General features: G+C 43.6%; 2 protein-coding genes across 2 annotated transcripts in view; one reads left to right on the top strand and one right to left on the bottom strand.

Annotated features, from left to right (window-relative positions):
- Positions 1-7615, bottom strand: part of LOC121543922 (UHRF1-binding protein 1-like) — a 42185-nt gene extending 34570 nt beyond the window's left edge. Inside the window, 1 exon segment of the mRNA XM_045208910.1 lies at positions 7181-7615. Coding sequence (XP_045064845.1) covers positions 7181-7224 — 44 coding nt within the window. The 5' untranslated portion in view covers positions 7225-7615.
- Positions 7616-10150: 2535 nt separating this feature from the next.
- On the top strand, positions 10151-13320 carry LOC121543436 (cytoskeleton-associated protein 4-like). The gene is made up of 2 exons (XM_041853307.1): positions 10151-10632; positions 11850-13320. Exons 1-2 carry the CDS (start codon positions 10318-10320, stop codon positions 13086-13088), a joined length of 1554 nt encoding a protein of 517 aa, XP_041709241.1. The 5' UTR covers positions 10151-10317; the 3' UTR covers positions 13089-13320.
- Positions 13321-14220: the final 900 nt, after the last annotated feature.

Below are 14220 nucleotides of genomic sequence, written 5' to 3'. Positions count from 1 at the left end.
GCCCATACTCCTCATTTTAATTAGCATGATTCACCCACTCTTCACCGTCATAACTGGTGTGTGTTCGTCTGTATTTGTATTACACACATACACAACTTTTGGCCATGGTCTCTACAGGTTCTGTAATTGGGTCCTGTAAGGCTAACCTTCTCCCTGCCTCCATCAGAGCCATAAATATTACATTGCTCCGGGGCCCTGTGTGTGTGTGTGTGCACACCGGTTTGGCACACGGTTTGTTGCTGGTGTGTGTATTGTCAACCGACCCACAGGAGATTCCCCACCTTTGACTGAGTCAATCTAAACAAGGGATGACAAGGTCACTTTGTCTGGAGCAACCATCCTCAGGACACACACACACTTGGGCTATTCTTTGAGGGATGAACCAGAGTCACCTGGCAGAACTTATTACATTCAGGAGTCTCTTCAAAGATAGAAAGTGTGCGCGCACGTGCGTGTCCATTCTACAGATTAAATTATAAAATCTACTTCATTAGATTAACCTCAATGGAAATAAACCAAAGAAACCTGCCCGTGTGCAGGAGAAATGGCCTTTATTTTCTTAGGCCTAAGTACAACGCTTGTGTCCAATCTGACAACACTGTCTTTATTGAGTTGGCGTGTGCTCCAAACAATGTCTTTATTCTATTAAACAAACGTGTCCATTCTCACAACACTGCCTTCTTTTAATGTTTTCCTATTGTTTCAAAGTATCTAGTATAGTGAGTGTCCATTTTGAAAACACTGTCTTGTAAGTCTTCTAGTTAATGTCCTTACGTTGTGTTCCAAATGGTTTCCTCTTCACTCTATCAAGTACGCTAGAATCCATTTTGGATACACCATTTTCTATGAATTATTATGGAGAAAATAGGCCTTATTTCTTTATTGCAAATGACGCCCAAGTCTTTAAGCTAGTAAAGTAGACCTAACTCCACAAAGGCTTTGTGTTAAACGGTTTCCCTTCAAGAAACAACTCATTAAATTGGTCACTTTTGTTTCCTGTGTTGCTTTCGACTGAGCCAGCAAACCTGGTTAGCACAAGCAGGTTTGAATGAATAAGGAAATAACTGAATTCCAAAACCTCCGCACCTTTTTCCCCAAAGCATGTTCCTCACTGTCATTTTTGGAATGTTCTTAGATTAAAACACTATAGACTCTTCCTAGCCAGCCCCTTTCCCCTCTCTGTCTTCTCTCTCCGACTCTCTGGTTATTATTTGCATTTAGCGGCTGTGTGTGTCAGTATACCTCCATCTACCATCCGCCCATCAGCCCAGTCACACTCCTGCACGCATCATCAAGCCGCGCCACAGAGACCATTCGTTGAATCAAATGTGTTAGTGCTGGGCTAGAATAAAAAATGTTGAGGAGTAACACTGACATAGCCTGTCAGACAGGGGGCGAAAGTAAGATGTAGAGAGAGAAAGAGATGGACAGATATATAGAGAGAAAGACAGCTGAGCAGGTGACTGAAGCAACGTTGACACCTGATCACAGTGAGTCTCAGTAGAATGAATATTTAACAGCACAGGCCAGGGCTCCCTGACACACTCAATACTGAGTGGACCACACACACACACACACACACACACACACACACACAGGCCCAACCTCACTGTGTGTGTGTTTTCTATAAGGTCACATCAGTGTGTGTTGTTTATGCATGGGCGTTTTAGAGTCTCTGAGTGTGTGTGTGTGTGTAACCCCAGACCCTGCTGTGTCTGGCCCTGGTAGGGCCATGTCGATACCTGGTTTAATGGGGAGAGGGACATCTTTATCAACTCACCCTCGGGGTCACCTAAGAGCAGCACACTGTTGGTGGAAACACCTCATACCACCCGCCAAACTCGCATTGTGTGTTCTCACAGGCCAATGTTTTGACATACAACAAGGCCTTGAACGCAAGAGTCAGCCTTTCACTCATGCCTTCAGGAGGTCGTTGCAGATAGAAAAATGCCTAGTATAGAGCGGACATTATGGTTTTCCTATTCTACATGACAGAAGCATGTCTGTTCTACATTATATATTTCCATCTGAATGTTGTTATGTTGCACCTCAATGAGTGGAACCCTGGTGAATATGCCCCAAGCATTGACGTTGCCATAACATCACTAGTGAGCAGTGGGTTTGGCTTCTTCAAATCAAATTGTATTGGTCAAATACATGTGCTTAGCAGATGTTATTGCGGGTGTAGTGAAATACTTGTGCTTCTAGCTCCGACAGTGAAGTAATATCTAACAAGTTTATCTAACAATTTCACAACATATACCCAATACACACAAATCTAAGTAAGGAATGAATTAAGAATATATACACTACCAGTCAAATGTTTCAGAACACCTACTCATTCAAGGGTTTTTCTTTATTTTTACTATTTTCTACATTGTAGAATAATAGTGAAGACATCAAAACTATGAATTAACACATAGAATCAGCTTCACCTTGACTGCTTTTCCCTAAAAATCTTGAAGGAGTTCCCACATATGCTGAGCACTTGTTGGCTGCTTTTCCTTCACTCTGCAGTCCGACTCATCCCAAACCATCTCAATTTGGTTGAGGTCGGGGGATTGTGCAGGGCATGTCATCTGATGCAGCACTCCACTCTCCTTCTTGGTAAAATAGCCCTTACACAGCCTGGAGGTGTGTTGGGTCATTGTCTCCCGAGTGGCGCAGTGGTCTAAGGCACTGCATCGCAGTGCTAGCTGTGCCACTAGAGATCCTGGTTCGTATCCAGGCTCTGTCGTAGCCAGCCACGACCGGGAGACCCATGGGGCGGCGCACAATTGGCCCAGCGTCGTCCGGGGTAGGGGAGGGAATGGCCGGCAGGGATGTAGCTCAGTTGGTTGAGCATGGCGTTTGCAACGCCAGGGTTGTGGGTTCGTTTCCCACGGGGAACCAGTATGAAAAAAATATATATAATGTATGCACTCACTAACTGTAAGTCGCTCTGGATAAGAGCGTCTGCTAAATGACTAAAATGTTTTTTTTAATTGTCCTGTTGAAAAACAAATGATAGTCCCACTAAGCCCAAACCAGATGGGATAGCGCATCGCTGCAGAATGCAACAATGCTGGTTAAGTGTGAATTCTAAATAAATAACAGACAGTGTCACCAGCAAAGCATCCCCACACCATAACACCTCCTCCATGCTTTACGGTGGGAAATACACATGCAGAGATCATCCGTTCACCCACGCCGCGTCTCACAAAGACACGGCGGTTGGAACCAAAAATCTCAAATTTGGACTCCAGACCAAAGGACACATTTCCACCGGTCTAATGTCCATTGCTCGTGTTTCTTGGCCCAAGCAAGTCTCTTCTTCCTATTGGTGTCCTTTAGTAGTGGTTTCTTTGCAGCAATTCGACCATGAAGGCCTGATTCCCACAGTCTCCTTTGAACAGTTGATGTTGAGATGTGTCTGTTACTTGAACTCTGAAGCATTTATTTGCTCCCCGGAGAGATATTTATTTCGATCTGCGCGATGAACTGAGAATCCCTCTGGCTGGACCGATTCCGACAGAGTATCCCGAGAGCCATTTTTCCGTGAAACAATGTATGTTACAGGCCCTGATGTCTCTCTGGAATGAAATCCTTGCCCTGAGCTCATCAACTTTGTTATCCAAAGACTGAACATTAGCGAGTAATATACTTGGAAGCGGTTGGTGGTGTGCGCACATCCTAAGTCGAACCAGCAGGCCGCCTCGAGTGCCTCTCCTCCGCCGGCGATGTTTTGGGTCGGCCTCTGGAATCAGTTCAATTGCTCTGGGGAGAGCGAACAAAGGATCTGCTTCGGGGAAGTCGTATTCCTGGTCGTAATGCTGGTAGTTCTGGTGAGTTACCGCCACTCTGATATCCAATAGTTCTTCCCGGCTGTATGTAATGACACAAAATATTTCCTGAGCTAATAATATAAAAAAACTAAATACTGCAAAGTTTCCTAAGAGTTAGTTGCGAGGCTGCCATCTCCGTCGGCGCCGAATGCTCGAACATTCACGTGACGACCCTAGGGACTGATAATGACATAGTTTCCCCCGGTCTTGTTGACGCCAATGGTAATGCGCACACACACACACAATCCAATGTTATAGGACACTAAAGCTTTGTTCACATTGGCAGTTTGAAGTGATTCAAATCCTATTTTGTTGCATATCCGATTCGAATCTGTTAATTTTCCTGCAATCTGAACAGCCAAAAGCACATGAAATCGGATATTTCAGGCCATATTTCAAACCACCTTCGTAGTTGGTTTGAAATCAGATACAAATCTGATTCCTGGCCATGCGGCTTGTGTCTCAATGGTCAAATCTGATTTATTTGCCTTCAAGTGGTTTTCAGACTTATTAGGAATATCTTGTTCCTTGACAGCTACTCTGTTGACAATTTAAAAAACATGTGGTAGCTAACTAGCTTGTTAATTGTTTATAAACAAATTAGTGAATGTGCTAGAAAGCTAAACAGCTACCTAGCTGGCTAGCTGACTGCTGTGGCTAACCAAAACACACTTTAAAAAAGTGTTCCTACACTATGATTTTAAATGTTCAAATCAACTGGGAAACGTCCATGGCAGGCATTGTTGCCACCTTAGCTTGCTACATAACTTCTGAGTGATAGGAAGCACAAGCACCACCACCAATCATCCTACACCACTGCAAAACACACACATCCGTCGTTACTATGAATACTAGCTTAGCCCTGTCAGCAAATTACTTATGTCTGAACACACACATCCAATACACATCCAATTTGGTCACTTGTAACTTGCTGTTTGGACAGTCAGTATTCCAAAACGGATTTGAAAAACAAAACTGATTTGAGCATTAAGGCCTACAGTGTGAACAAGGCTTAAATTACATGACAGTCAAGGGCTGTGTATGTAAAACTTGGCTGTGCCCATTGTTTGTGGGACCATGAAGGGCATAGCAACCATTAGCCATCAAAGCCTCTGCCTTGCCTCATAAATACCAAGGGCTCCGCTGGTAATACTGAAAGTCAAAGGCTTTTGTTCACAATGCATTGCTGGCAGGAAGCAATGCATTAAAAAGCCTAATGCACTTTCCCCTTTCTAAAGCTATAACACTTGTTTAACTGCATTGTGTGTGACTATAACAAAGCTTACTGTTCTGTGTCAATCCAAAACAGTTTGCAAGTCATTCATTCTTATCCAGCCGGTAACATGGGAGGTTTAACCTACATCTCAAAGGTTTAAGGTTTTATCTAACCTTCATTTTTATAGGCGTTATCATGTATTGTTCAAAGACAGTTTTCTAGGAGCTACAGGTGTAAGGACGTGAATGCTTTTGGATCATAATCAGTCAGTTGTAGGTAGGCTCAACTGAATATGTGATGGTGGAATTGATGTTATTATGGAGAAGTTCTCCCCTTAGAATATAATGGGTAAGTATTTTGATGAACTTCCCTCGGGGCACCAACGTGGAAAAATAAATAATGCATGTACCTAGCTGAAAGCTGTCGATAACAATGGGTAGGACAACTGATGACTGTGTTGGAAACATAGGGACTCTATTGTCTAGACTCAGTCTCAGGTGGTATTTTCTCTCCATGATCTGTGAACCATGAAAAATTTCTTACACTTCACTATTAATCCTTTATTGAATACTTGAGAGGAAAAGGTGGCACAAACCTTTGCCTACAACAACCAAGGCCTCTATCCTCCTGGCTCAATATCCATGGTACTGGCAAACAAACAAGGCATGTGTGTATGAGGTGTACAGGTGCGGCTAATGCAAGCAAGAGCGGACATACATACAGCCCCGGTGCAAGTAAATACAGTAGAGCAGGGGTGTCAAACTCATTCCATGGAGGGCCGAGTGTCTGCTGGTTTTTGCTTTCAATTAAGACCTAGACAACCAGGTGAGGGGAGTTCCTTACTAATCAGTGATCTTAATTAATCAATCAAGTATAAGGGAGGAGCAAAAACCTGCAGACACTCGCCCCTCCGTGGAATGAGTTTGGCAAATGTGCATTAGAGCAGATTTCCCCAAACTCGGTCCTGGGGCCCCTCCGGGTGCATGTTTTGTTTTTTGCCTTAGCACTACACAGCTGACTCAAATAACCAACTCATCATCAAGCTTTGATCATTTAAAATCAGCTGTGTAGTACTAGGCAAAAAACAAAACTTGCACCCAGAGCGACCGAGTTTGGGAAACCCTGCAGTAGAGAGTAAAGTTGATGTGTTCCACTCAGAATGGCCCAAAATGACTTGATGAAATTGTTTCCCTGATGTGGCAACCTGGTCTCAGAGCATTTCGTATTATTCTGTACGGAAACCCGAGACACTATTTAGTATGGTTACATAAGACAGATGGTTACTTCTAGCAACCCACGGGTTGCAACTTTAGCATTTTAGCAACTTTTCAACTATTACTACTTTTCAACTACTTAGCATGTTAGCTAATCGTTCCCCTAAACTTAACCCTAACCCCTAGCCTAGTTAACTTTAGCGACCTAGCTAATGTTAGCCATCTAGCTAGAAATTGTAACATATCATACGTTTTGCAAATGCGTAACATATAATACGATTTGTAATCTGTAACATATACGAAATGGGTGATTGACCCCCACAAATGAATACATACCATACTAAATTAACAGAATAATACGAAATGCTCCGAGACCAGGTTGGATGTGGTAACGTTCCTAGTTGTCAGTGCAGTACATGGCTAGTTTGTCTCTGCCAGAAGCTTATGTAGCTAGCTAGCTAACCAGTGTAGTTTACCTGGCTAACTAGGTGGCTAATGGCAATCATTGATTTGATGTAACCTTGCAAGTTTACTATATCGGGCTAAACAATGACGGGACATAGTTAGCTAGCCAGCTAATCTTAACGTACTGATTGAGTCTAGGCTAGGAATATTAGTTGCGTTAGTTAACAACAACACGCAAGGTTAGCAATAACACCAGTTATCAAACAAGTCAGTTAGCTAGCTAACTAAACACGACAGACAGACAGCGGTCTGTTTTTGGCAACCAACAACAACAAGCCAACTTGTTCGTTACTGGCTAGCTAACCAAGTCAGCTGCGCGAGCACAGTGAGTGCCCCGTCAGTGGCCTCCCGCGTGCTAACACAAAACGCTGCTAACGCGCTAGCTTGGTTCCCAAATTAAACCCCTTGGGGAGTTAGTTGTCGTTTGTCTCTCCGCCTGGTTCATATCGATTGACACTGACCTGGAGAGGTGTTTGAGGATCTGTTTCTTGATCAGCCCAGCCATGACCGCATAAATGATTTATCCCAGCGATGCAGTTCAAATTCTCAATACCGAGTCAGGGTGCATTTTTGATGGTCTGTGTGAGGTTAGCCCAGTTCTCGCTCCACGGAGATTAGAAAGGTGAAAACAACCCTCCAAGACACAGCTAGCTAGCTTCAGAAGGCAAATAAGCCATTACACCTAGTGCCAAAGTCCATCTTCATTGCAACAGCACCTGGAAACATGGCCTGTGCCGTCACAACGACTGATGGGCAAGCATACACGACTTGCGGGCGGAGCATGGATGACTCAGCCATTACGTCAGCATTGTCCCATGTATGGATTTTATTTTAAGAAGTAAAACCATAATTGCATGTTTTTACTGTGGCTGAGTACGTAGGCACGGGAAGATGTTTGGGGGTGGGGCTGCTGCGATTTCTTTCGCCGACGGGGGTGGGGGTACCATCTACCTGTGAGTGCAGTTAGTCTCCTCTCTAAAGACTGTCATTCAGTGACCTCTGGTGGACAAACGCAGGGAGAGGGGTCCAGCTGCAGCTGTCATCTATCAGGCTCATCACCTCTCAGGCCCCTCTCTATACTGCCATCTACTGGTGGGAAGAGTTTAGACATCATCTCTCAGGCCCCTCTCCAATGCCAGGACCATCACTTCCGGGTCTGACACATTAAGCAGAATATTTTTTTCTGTTTACCACAGAGAGGATAGCGTCCAAATGACTGACAACGAACTTTAGGTCGAAACTAATACACAATGAACGTATGAACGGTACACAGTGTCCTTCACCCCCGCATGCTGAGCATTGTTTTCCAGCAGTTCCAACGCATCAACAGATGACACACCAATTTTAAGATAAAACATTGCACATTGATTATAGTAAAATGATGGCATAGTCTAAATGAAAAACTCTGATAATACTTTTATTTCCCTTTTGACCCACATGTTTTCCGCATAGACAATCAGGGGAAATACATAATATCAAAAGTGTCAGTTAAACACAAGCATTAAGATCCCCACAACAAAGCGTACAAGCTGTAATGCTATGCTAACATTCATATCAGTGATTCATATCAGTGAGTACGTTTACATGCATGGTAATAATTTGATATTAAACTGATTATGGCAGTAGGCAGATTATGCAATAGTAATGCAAACACCTTACTCTGTTTACTGTATCTTAATCAGCGTAAAGTCAAAACTGAAGTTAGCATATACCGATTAAAACACCTGGTTTTCTGAGCAATCTTCAAAATTATTAGGACATGTAAACACATTAATCGCCGTTCCAGCGGTGTATTTGATCTGCGCATGTACTAGCACCAGCCGAGCGAGGCTCCCACTTTTGCGTGAGTGAAGTGAGTTCGGAACAACTGAATGTATGCGTCTTAGAAGTAGTTTTCACATACAAACTTTATATGTCCAAACACAGAATCAAATATGCTTCCCAAAAATAACATGGTCTCTGTGGTAGAACGTTTATTTTGATTGCCGATTTTCCGCATTTATCAGAGCGCCATCAGGTAGCCTGATTTCAGATGTGTCCATATAAACAGGATTATTATGGAAATTGGTAACGTTTTAATCGAACTATTATATTAATCTGACTAGCCACAATAATCGCTTTATTGTGTTCATATAACCATACTCACTAAGGGGTCCTGGTGTTGGAGAGGGGAGCCTGAGAGATGAAGGGCCTGAGAGATTATGTCCCACCAGTACTCGGCAGTATACAGAGGGGCCTGAGAGATGATGGGCCTGAGAGATTATGTCTGCATTGGACAAAGGCCGAAGTGCCTGGCGTGTACAAACATCAGATAACTAAATCATGCAGCAACTTTTCTTTAACTTTCATCAGACCTTTAAAAACACACGTGAAAACAATTATTTTGTGCAGATGAATAGAAAACATCGACATTTTGTTATCCATTTTGTGTAAAATATGCATTTGTTCTTGAATTTGCATTGTGGCGCCAGCTACTGTTATTGAAACTCTTCAAATGTCCAACTCTATAGGTTTGCAATTTGCAACATAGGGAACATAGCTACATAGCTTAGGCTAGTTATTAGGGTACTCTGATTGCATTCTATGTATTATGTAACGCCAAGGTTGTGGGTTCGATCCCCGGGACCACCCATACACAAATAAATGTATGCACGCATGACTGTAAGTCGCTTTGGATAAAAGCGTCTGCTAAATGGCATATTAATTAATTAATTTTTATGTTAAACTGTTTGATTAGGTAATAATATGCCAATAGACTAATGACTTCGGCACAATGGAAGACATTGAAATAGGCCTATTTGTTAACATGCATTGTTCATGGTTATATATATATTTTTTTACATTAATAGTTGTTCGAAACACGTGTTATTCTGGTCTGGAAGAGCAACATGCCTTGAATTGAGGGAACTCTAGGAAAGGATGTCGAGGCATACATGATTAGGCTACTCTAGTTGCCACGTATGAAGGGAGGAGCAAATGAGAGGAAAAAACGATCCAACATCACCTCCTCTTTACTGTTGCTACAGTATTGAAACAAATTACATCAGCTGTGTTATAGGCTTTATGAATCATGTTAAATGTCATCAACTGGAGGCATAGAACATTGTAGCCCTCATGCTTTCAACAAACTGTGCAAAAAACAACAATGCAACAAAACACAAATTAGCATGAATTCTGATATCACTATTTTTCTAGACATGTTTAGGCTATCCTATACCAGGATTTTGGTTTATAGAAACAGGGCTTGAAAGACACATGAAACATCAATGGGCCTTTTTCTATTAATCCAAATAAATAGGGCTAGTTATTTCCTCAACTTTATCAGAACTAATTTCTGTGTTTCTGACGTCCTGATTGCATAATTCCAGAGCCATTGGAGACATAAGGCAAGTAAAGCCACCAATTTTGCAGTCAGAACGTCCAGTCCCACAAGAAGAGAGACGCCCCTTTTTTTTGCATACCTCAACGCAAACGGAGTCCTAGGAAAGCCACATCGCGCCTACTGATACGCTAAATGTACAGTGAAGACAGTACACAGCATCTGTAAAGACCAGCCTCACACTTCCTCGGACCCCCCTGGTAGAAAGTCACAGCAGACATGACTTCGAGACACAGAAACAAGAACAATTCAAGCGAAAAGACTGCTTCATCCAGCCAAGATGACGTGGCGAAGAAAAGTCCGAAACCTAGTAGTAATGGGGTTAGTAGCCCCCCAAACCAGGTGTCGGGGTCGGGGACTTCGGTCAAACTTATAGCTGCTTTATGTTATATCGCATTAGTAGCCGCTGCGGGCTTTTCTGCTATTTATCTACAACAAGTGTTGAAAGAAGTCCATCAAATCAGCACCAGAAATGAAGAGACCGTACGGAAAAATGCAGAGGTTGCGCGTAAAGTAGAGAATGTTCTTCAACAGGTAAGCAATGCAATCGATATAGGACAAACCACTAGCCATTTATTTCGATGTTAATGAAAAGGTCGCAAGTTAAGGCAGACTGTTGAAGATTGCAAACCACGACTAGATAGGATGAACATATAGACTACAAAGAGGAAATGGACTCCCCCCCTCCACCAAAAGCTTGATGAGCTGGCACAAGAAAAGTACAGATGTAATCACTGCTATTCTTTCTTAGAGAGAGAGTACTGGCATTGCAACAAAAAAAATCCAGGTTCATGGATATACTACATCCTTTATAATCAAAAGGGAAGTTATATTTCTATAGAATTGAGGAATGCATTGGTATAATGTATGCAAATTGCACCCCATAAATTCCCTTTAATTTTTATCCAGCTAGCTATGTTCCTGTATTAATTAATTCAGTCAATCAGTTATTCATTCACTTCTTTTCAAGCGGTCATGTAACTTCACTTAACTCCAGTTTGAACTGGATGCTTACATTTTATTTTTATTTTTTATTTTTAGCTGCATATGTAGGTCTACTCCACAGGCTGAACAACAGCTGAGTTATGTAACAAAGCAACGTAACCTACTCATAAGTTACTGTAACTAGGTAAACGTGGTAAAGAAACCCCCCCAGGGAAAAACATTAGCTAAGAACACACATTCTACAAGTAAATCCTGAAACATGCATTGCAGAGTCTCCTATAGGTAAACTTCCTATGTGAGGCTGTGTCAACTATTGTTGTATAAAGCTATTTGATTAACTGTGTCTTTGACTGCAAGCTATAAAGTCTGTTTTAATAACTACCTAGCCAAACAACTCTTTTGTCAGGCAAATTACTGGTCAGGGATAGGCTCTTCCATCCTTAGCCAACTTTCTTGGTATGTACTGTACCTGTGTTTTCAGACAAGTACATCTTCATCACAGGTGTGACTATACAGATGTACAGCTTTAAACCTGTTTTATACAATTTAATAGTAGTAATAGTGTTATATAATGTGGTTATTATATTATTTATGCATACATACAGTATTGATAGTAGGGATGTGACAGATTGTAAGGATTTGACAGATTAATCATGAAAGACTAATCGAATAATCATTGTGGCCCTAATCTGTATTGATGGCCAATGGTTGACCAACACTGAGTGTACCAAACATTAAAAACACCTTCCTAGCACCCCCCCCGTTTTGTACATTCAGTGTATGATTCCCTGTCTGTGGTTGTGTAGGTGGACGACGTAAGGGGCTCTGTGGACGGGTTGGAGTCGGCGCTGGGCACCATGCGGGCAGAGCAGGAGGCGGGGAGCCGGGCGGTGAGGAAAGGCGAGGCGGAGACACGGCGCGTGGAGGAGGCTCTTCAGAGGCTCCAGAACGAACTGCTGGTCGACCTCTCAGAAGGCATCAAGGAGGTGAAGGAGGCCAGAGAGCGGGACTTCTCTTCCTTGGAGAAGACGGTGGAGGAGCGCCTGGCTGAGTTGAGTGCCTCCATCGCGGCCAGCGTGACCGAGTTCACCGAGGCCCAGGGCGAGACTCAAAGTCAGCTGGCTGACCTCAAAGCCCGTCTGGACGACATGGAGGACCCGGCGCTGATCAGGCAGGAACTGTCCGCCATTGTCGACACCGTCGCCGGGCTCAGCGCCACTAAGCAGGCTGCCGATGAGTCTGCCTATTCACTGAGGGAGCAGATCACTACGGTGGGGGCGGAGCTCCAGACCCGTAACCAAGAAATAGCCTCGATGTCGCAGGAAGTGGAGGCGGTGAGATTGCTGGTGCAGGAAACGGCGGGGAGCCTGCGGCAGCAGGTGTCAGGGGCAGAGGCGGGCATCCAGGGGTTGACAGATCAGGGCCAGAACCTGCAGAGCGGGCTGGAGCTGGCCACCGAAGCTCTACACAGTCTGGAGAAGGAACTGCGGGGGGAGTCGGCCAGGGCTGAGCAGAGGTCCGACGGTCTGGAGGTCCGACTAAAAGTGGCGGAGGACGGTGGAGACTCCCTGGCGGCGTCGCTAACAGGCCTGACTTCCAAGGTCGAGGCCCTTCTCGCCAAGTACGATTCCCACGAGAGCACGCTAGCCGCCCAGGGCACGGCAGCCGAGAAGGCCCGGGCCACCCTACAGGGAGAGCTAGAGGAGCTGAAGGGCAGCCTAGGAGAGCTCCAGTCCAACGTGATCGAACTGAGTGGCGCTCAGACCAAGCTGGCCTCAAGGGACTCTAGCCTGGGGCAGCAGATTGAGGGGCTAGAGCAGAAGCTAGAAGCCCTGGGGGAAGCCTCCAAGTCAACCAGCCACCCCCCACCAGAGCTGGAGAAGCTGAAGAACACCGTGGATGGCCTGGTGGGGAAAGCAGCCAAGCTGGAGAGCCATGAGAAGGCCATCGAAGCCCTACAGGGGTCACTACAGAAGACCATTAGCTCATTGGAGGCCTTGGCCAAAGCCCCAGCCGAAGGGCAAGAAGGTGAAAGGGAGGTGTAGGAAGAAGAAGAGGTAGTTTTCAGGAGGATGTGGACTGCTGTGAATTTTAATACAACACTGCACTGTAGTTTTTTTTATTTTTTTTATTTTCTCTCATTTGAGTTTTTCATTTTGTCAGTTTCTGTTACTGGGTGGTTTCACAAACCCAACTTGCAATATAAACTCTTGTTCAGGAGCGTGTTATGGTTTACTGATTGTGTTTTGTTACAAAAATAAAAATTGGGCCACCACATTTCTGTGTAGACAAGTTATTGAATTGATTTATTATAACCTTCATCGTACATTGTATGGGGCTAACTCACTCCAACCATCTCCGTGACAGATGCAAGGTAGCCATTTTGCACAACACCACACTTCATCAATCTCACTGGAGGTGAGTATTGAGGTAAAAGGTGAGAGTGGGTCGATCTGTTTCTAGTAGAAGGTCATTGGATAAAGATCATAGAAAATCCTTCATAGGATACAGTCTACAAGGTTAAACCACTCCCAGTTCATTTAAAGGCTCACTCAAGGGCTGTGATCCAAATGGCACCCTATCCCCTATATAATGCAGTACTTTTGACCAGGGCCCATAGGGCACTAGTCAAAAGTAGTGTTCTACAGTGAGCTCCAAATGTATTGGGACAGTGACCATTTTTTTGTTGTCTTGGCTATGTACTCCAGCACTTTGGATTTGAAATGATCCAATGAGTATGAGGTCAGCTTTAATTTGAGTGTATTTTCATCCATATTGGGTGAACCGTTTAGAAACTACAGCACTTTTTGTACATAGTCCCATTATTGTAATGGTGAGAGGTTAGCATTTTTGGGGAGTATGATATTTATGCCACTGTAACTTTCTCAATCATCATTATTCACGATTCATTCAGAACTATCCGTAATCCTGGTGGCATCCACATTAATGTAGAAGCGTTTAGAAACATATTCTACTCTTATTTACAATAAAAGTGACTCCAAAATGACACAATACATTATTTACCATTAACTTCAATTGGGCACAAAATAATCTGAAACACAAACAAATCAAACAGCAAATGCATCCAACAAATGTGTAGAGTCACAAGCTTGATGAAATCATTGATGCTAGGAATATGGGACTTAACTTTTGACTACTTTAATACACATAAGTGAA

This window comes from Coregonus clupeaformis, chromosome 28, assembly GCF_020615455.1.
Source record: "Coregonus clupeaformis isolate EN_2021a chromosome 28, ASM2061545v1, whole genome shotgun sequence".
Taxonomy (NCBI): Eukaryota; Metazoa; Chordata; class Actinopteri; order Salmoniformes; family Salmonidae; genus Coregonus; species Coregonus clupeaformis.
This window is presented reverse-complemented; position numbering and strand designations above follow the sequence as displayed.

Bases quoted from the DNA above. Each gene is read 5' to 3' on its own strand.
- LOC121543436 (XM_041853307.1), top strand. From the start codon at position 10,318: ATGACTTCGAGACACAGAAACAAGAACAATTCAAGCGAAAAGACTGCT. The intron at 10,633-11,849 runs GTAAGCAATGCA...GTGGTTGTGTAG, and splicing joins TAGAGAATGTTCTTCAACAG to GTGGACGACGTAAGGGGCTC.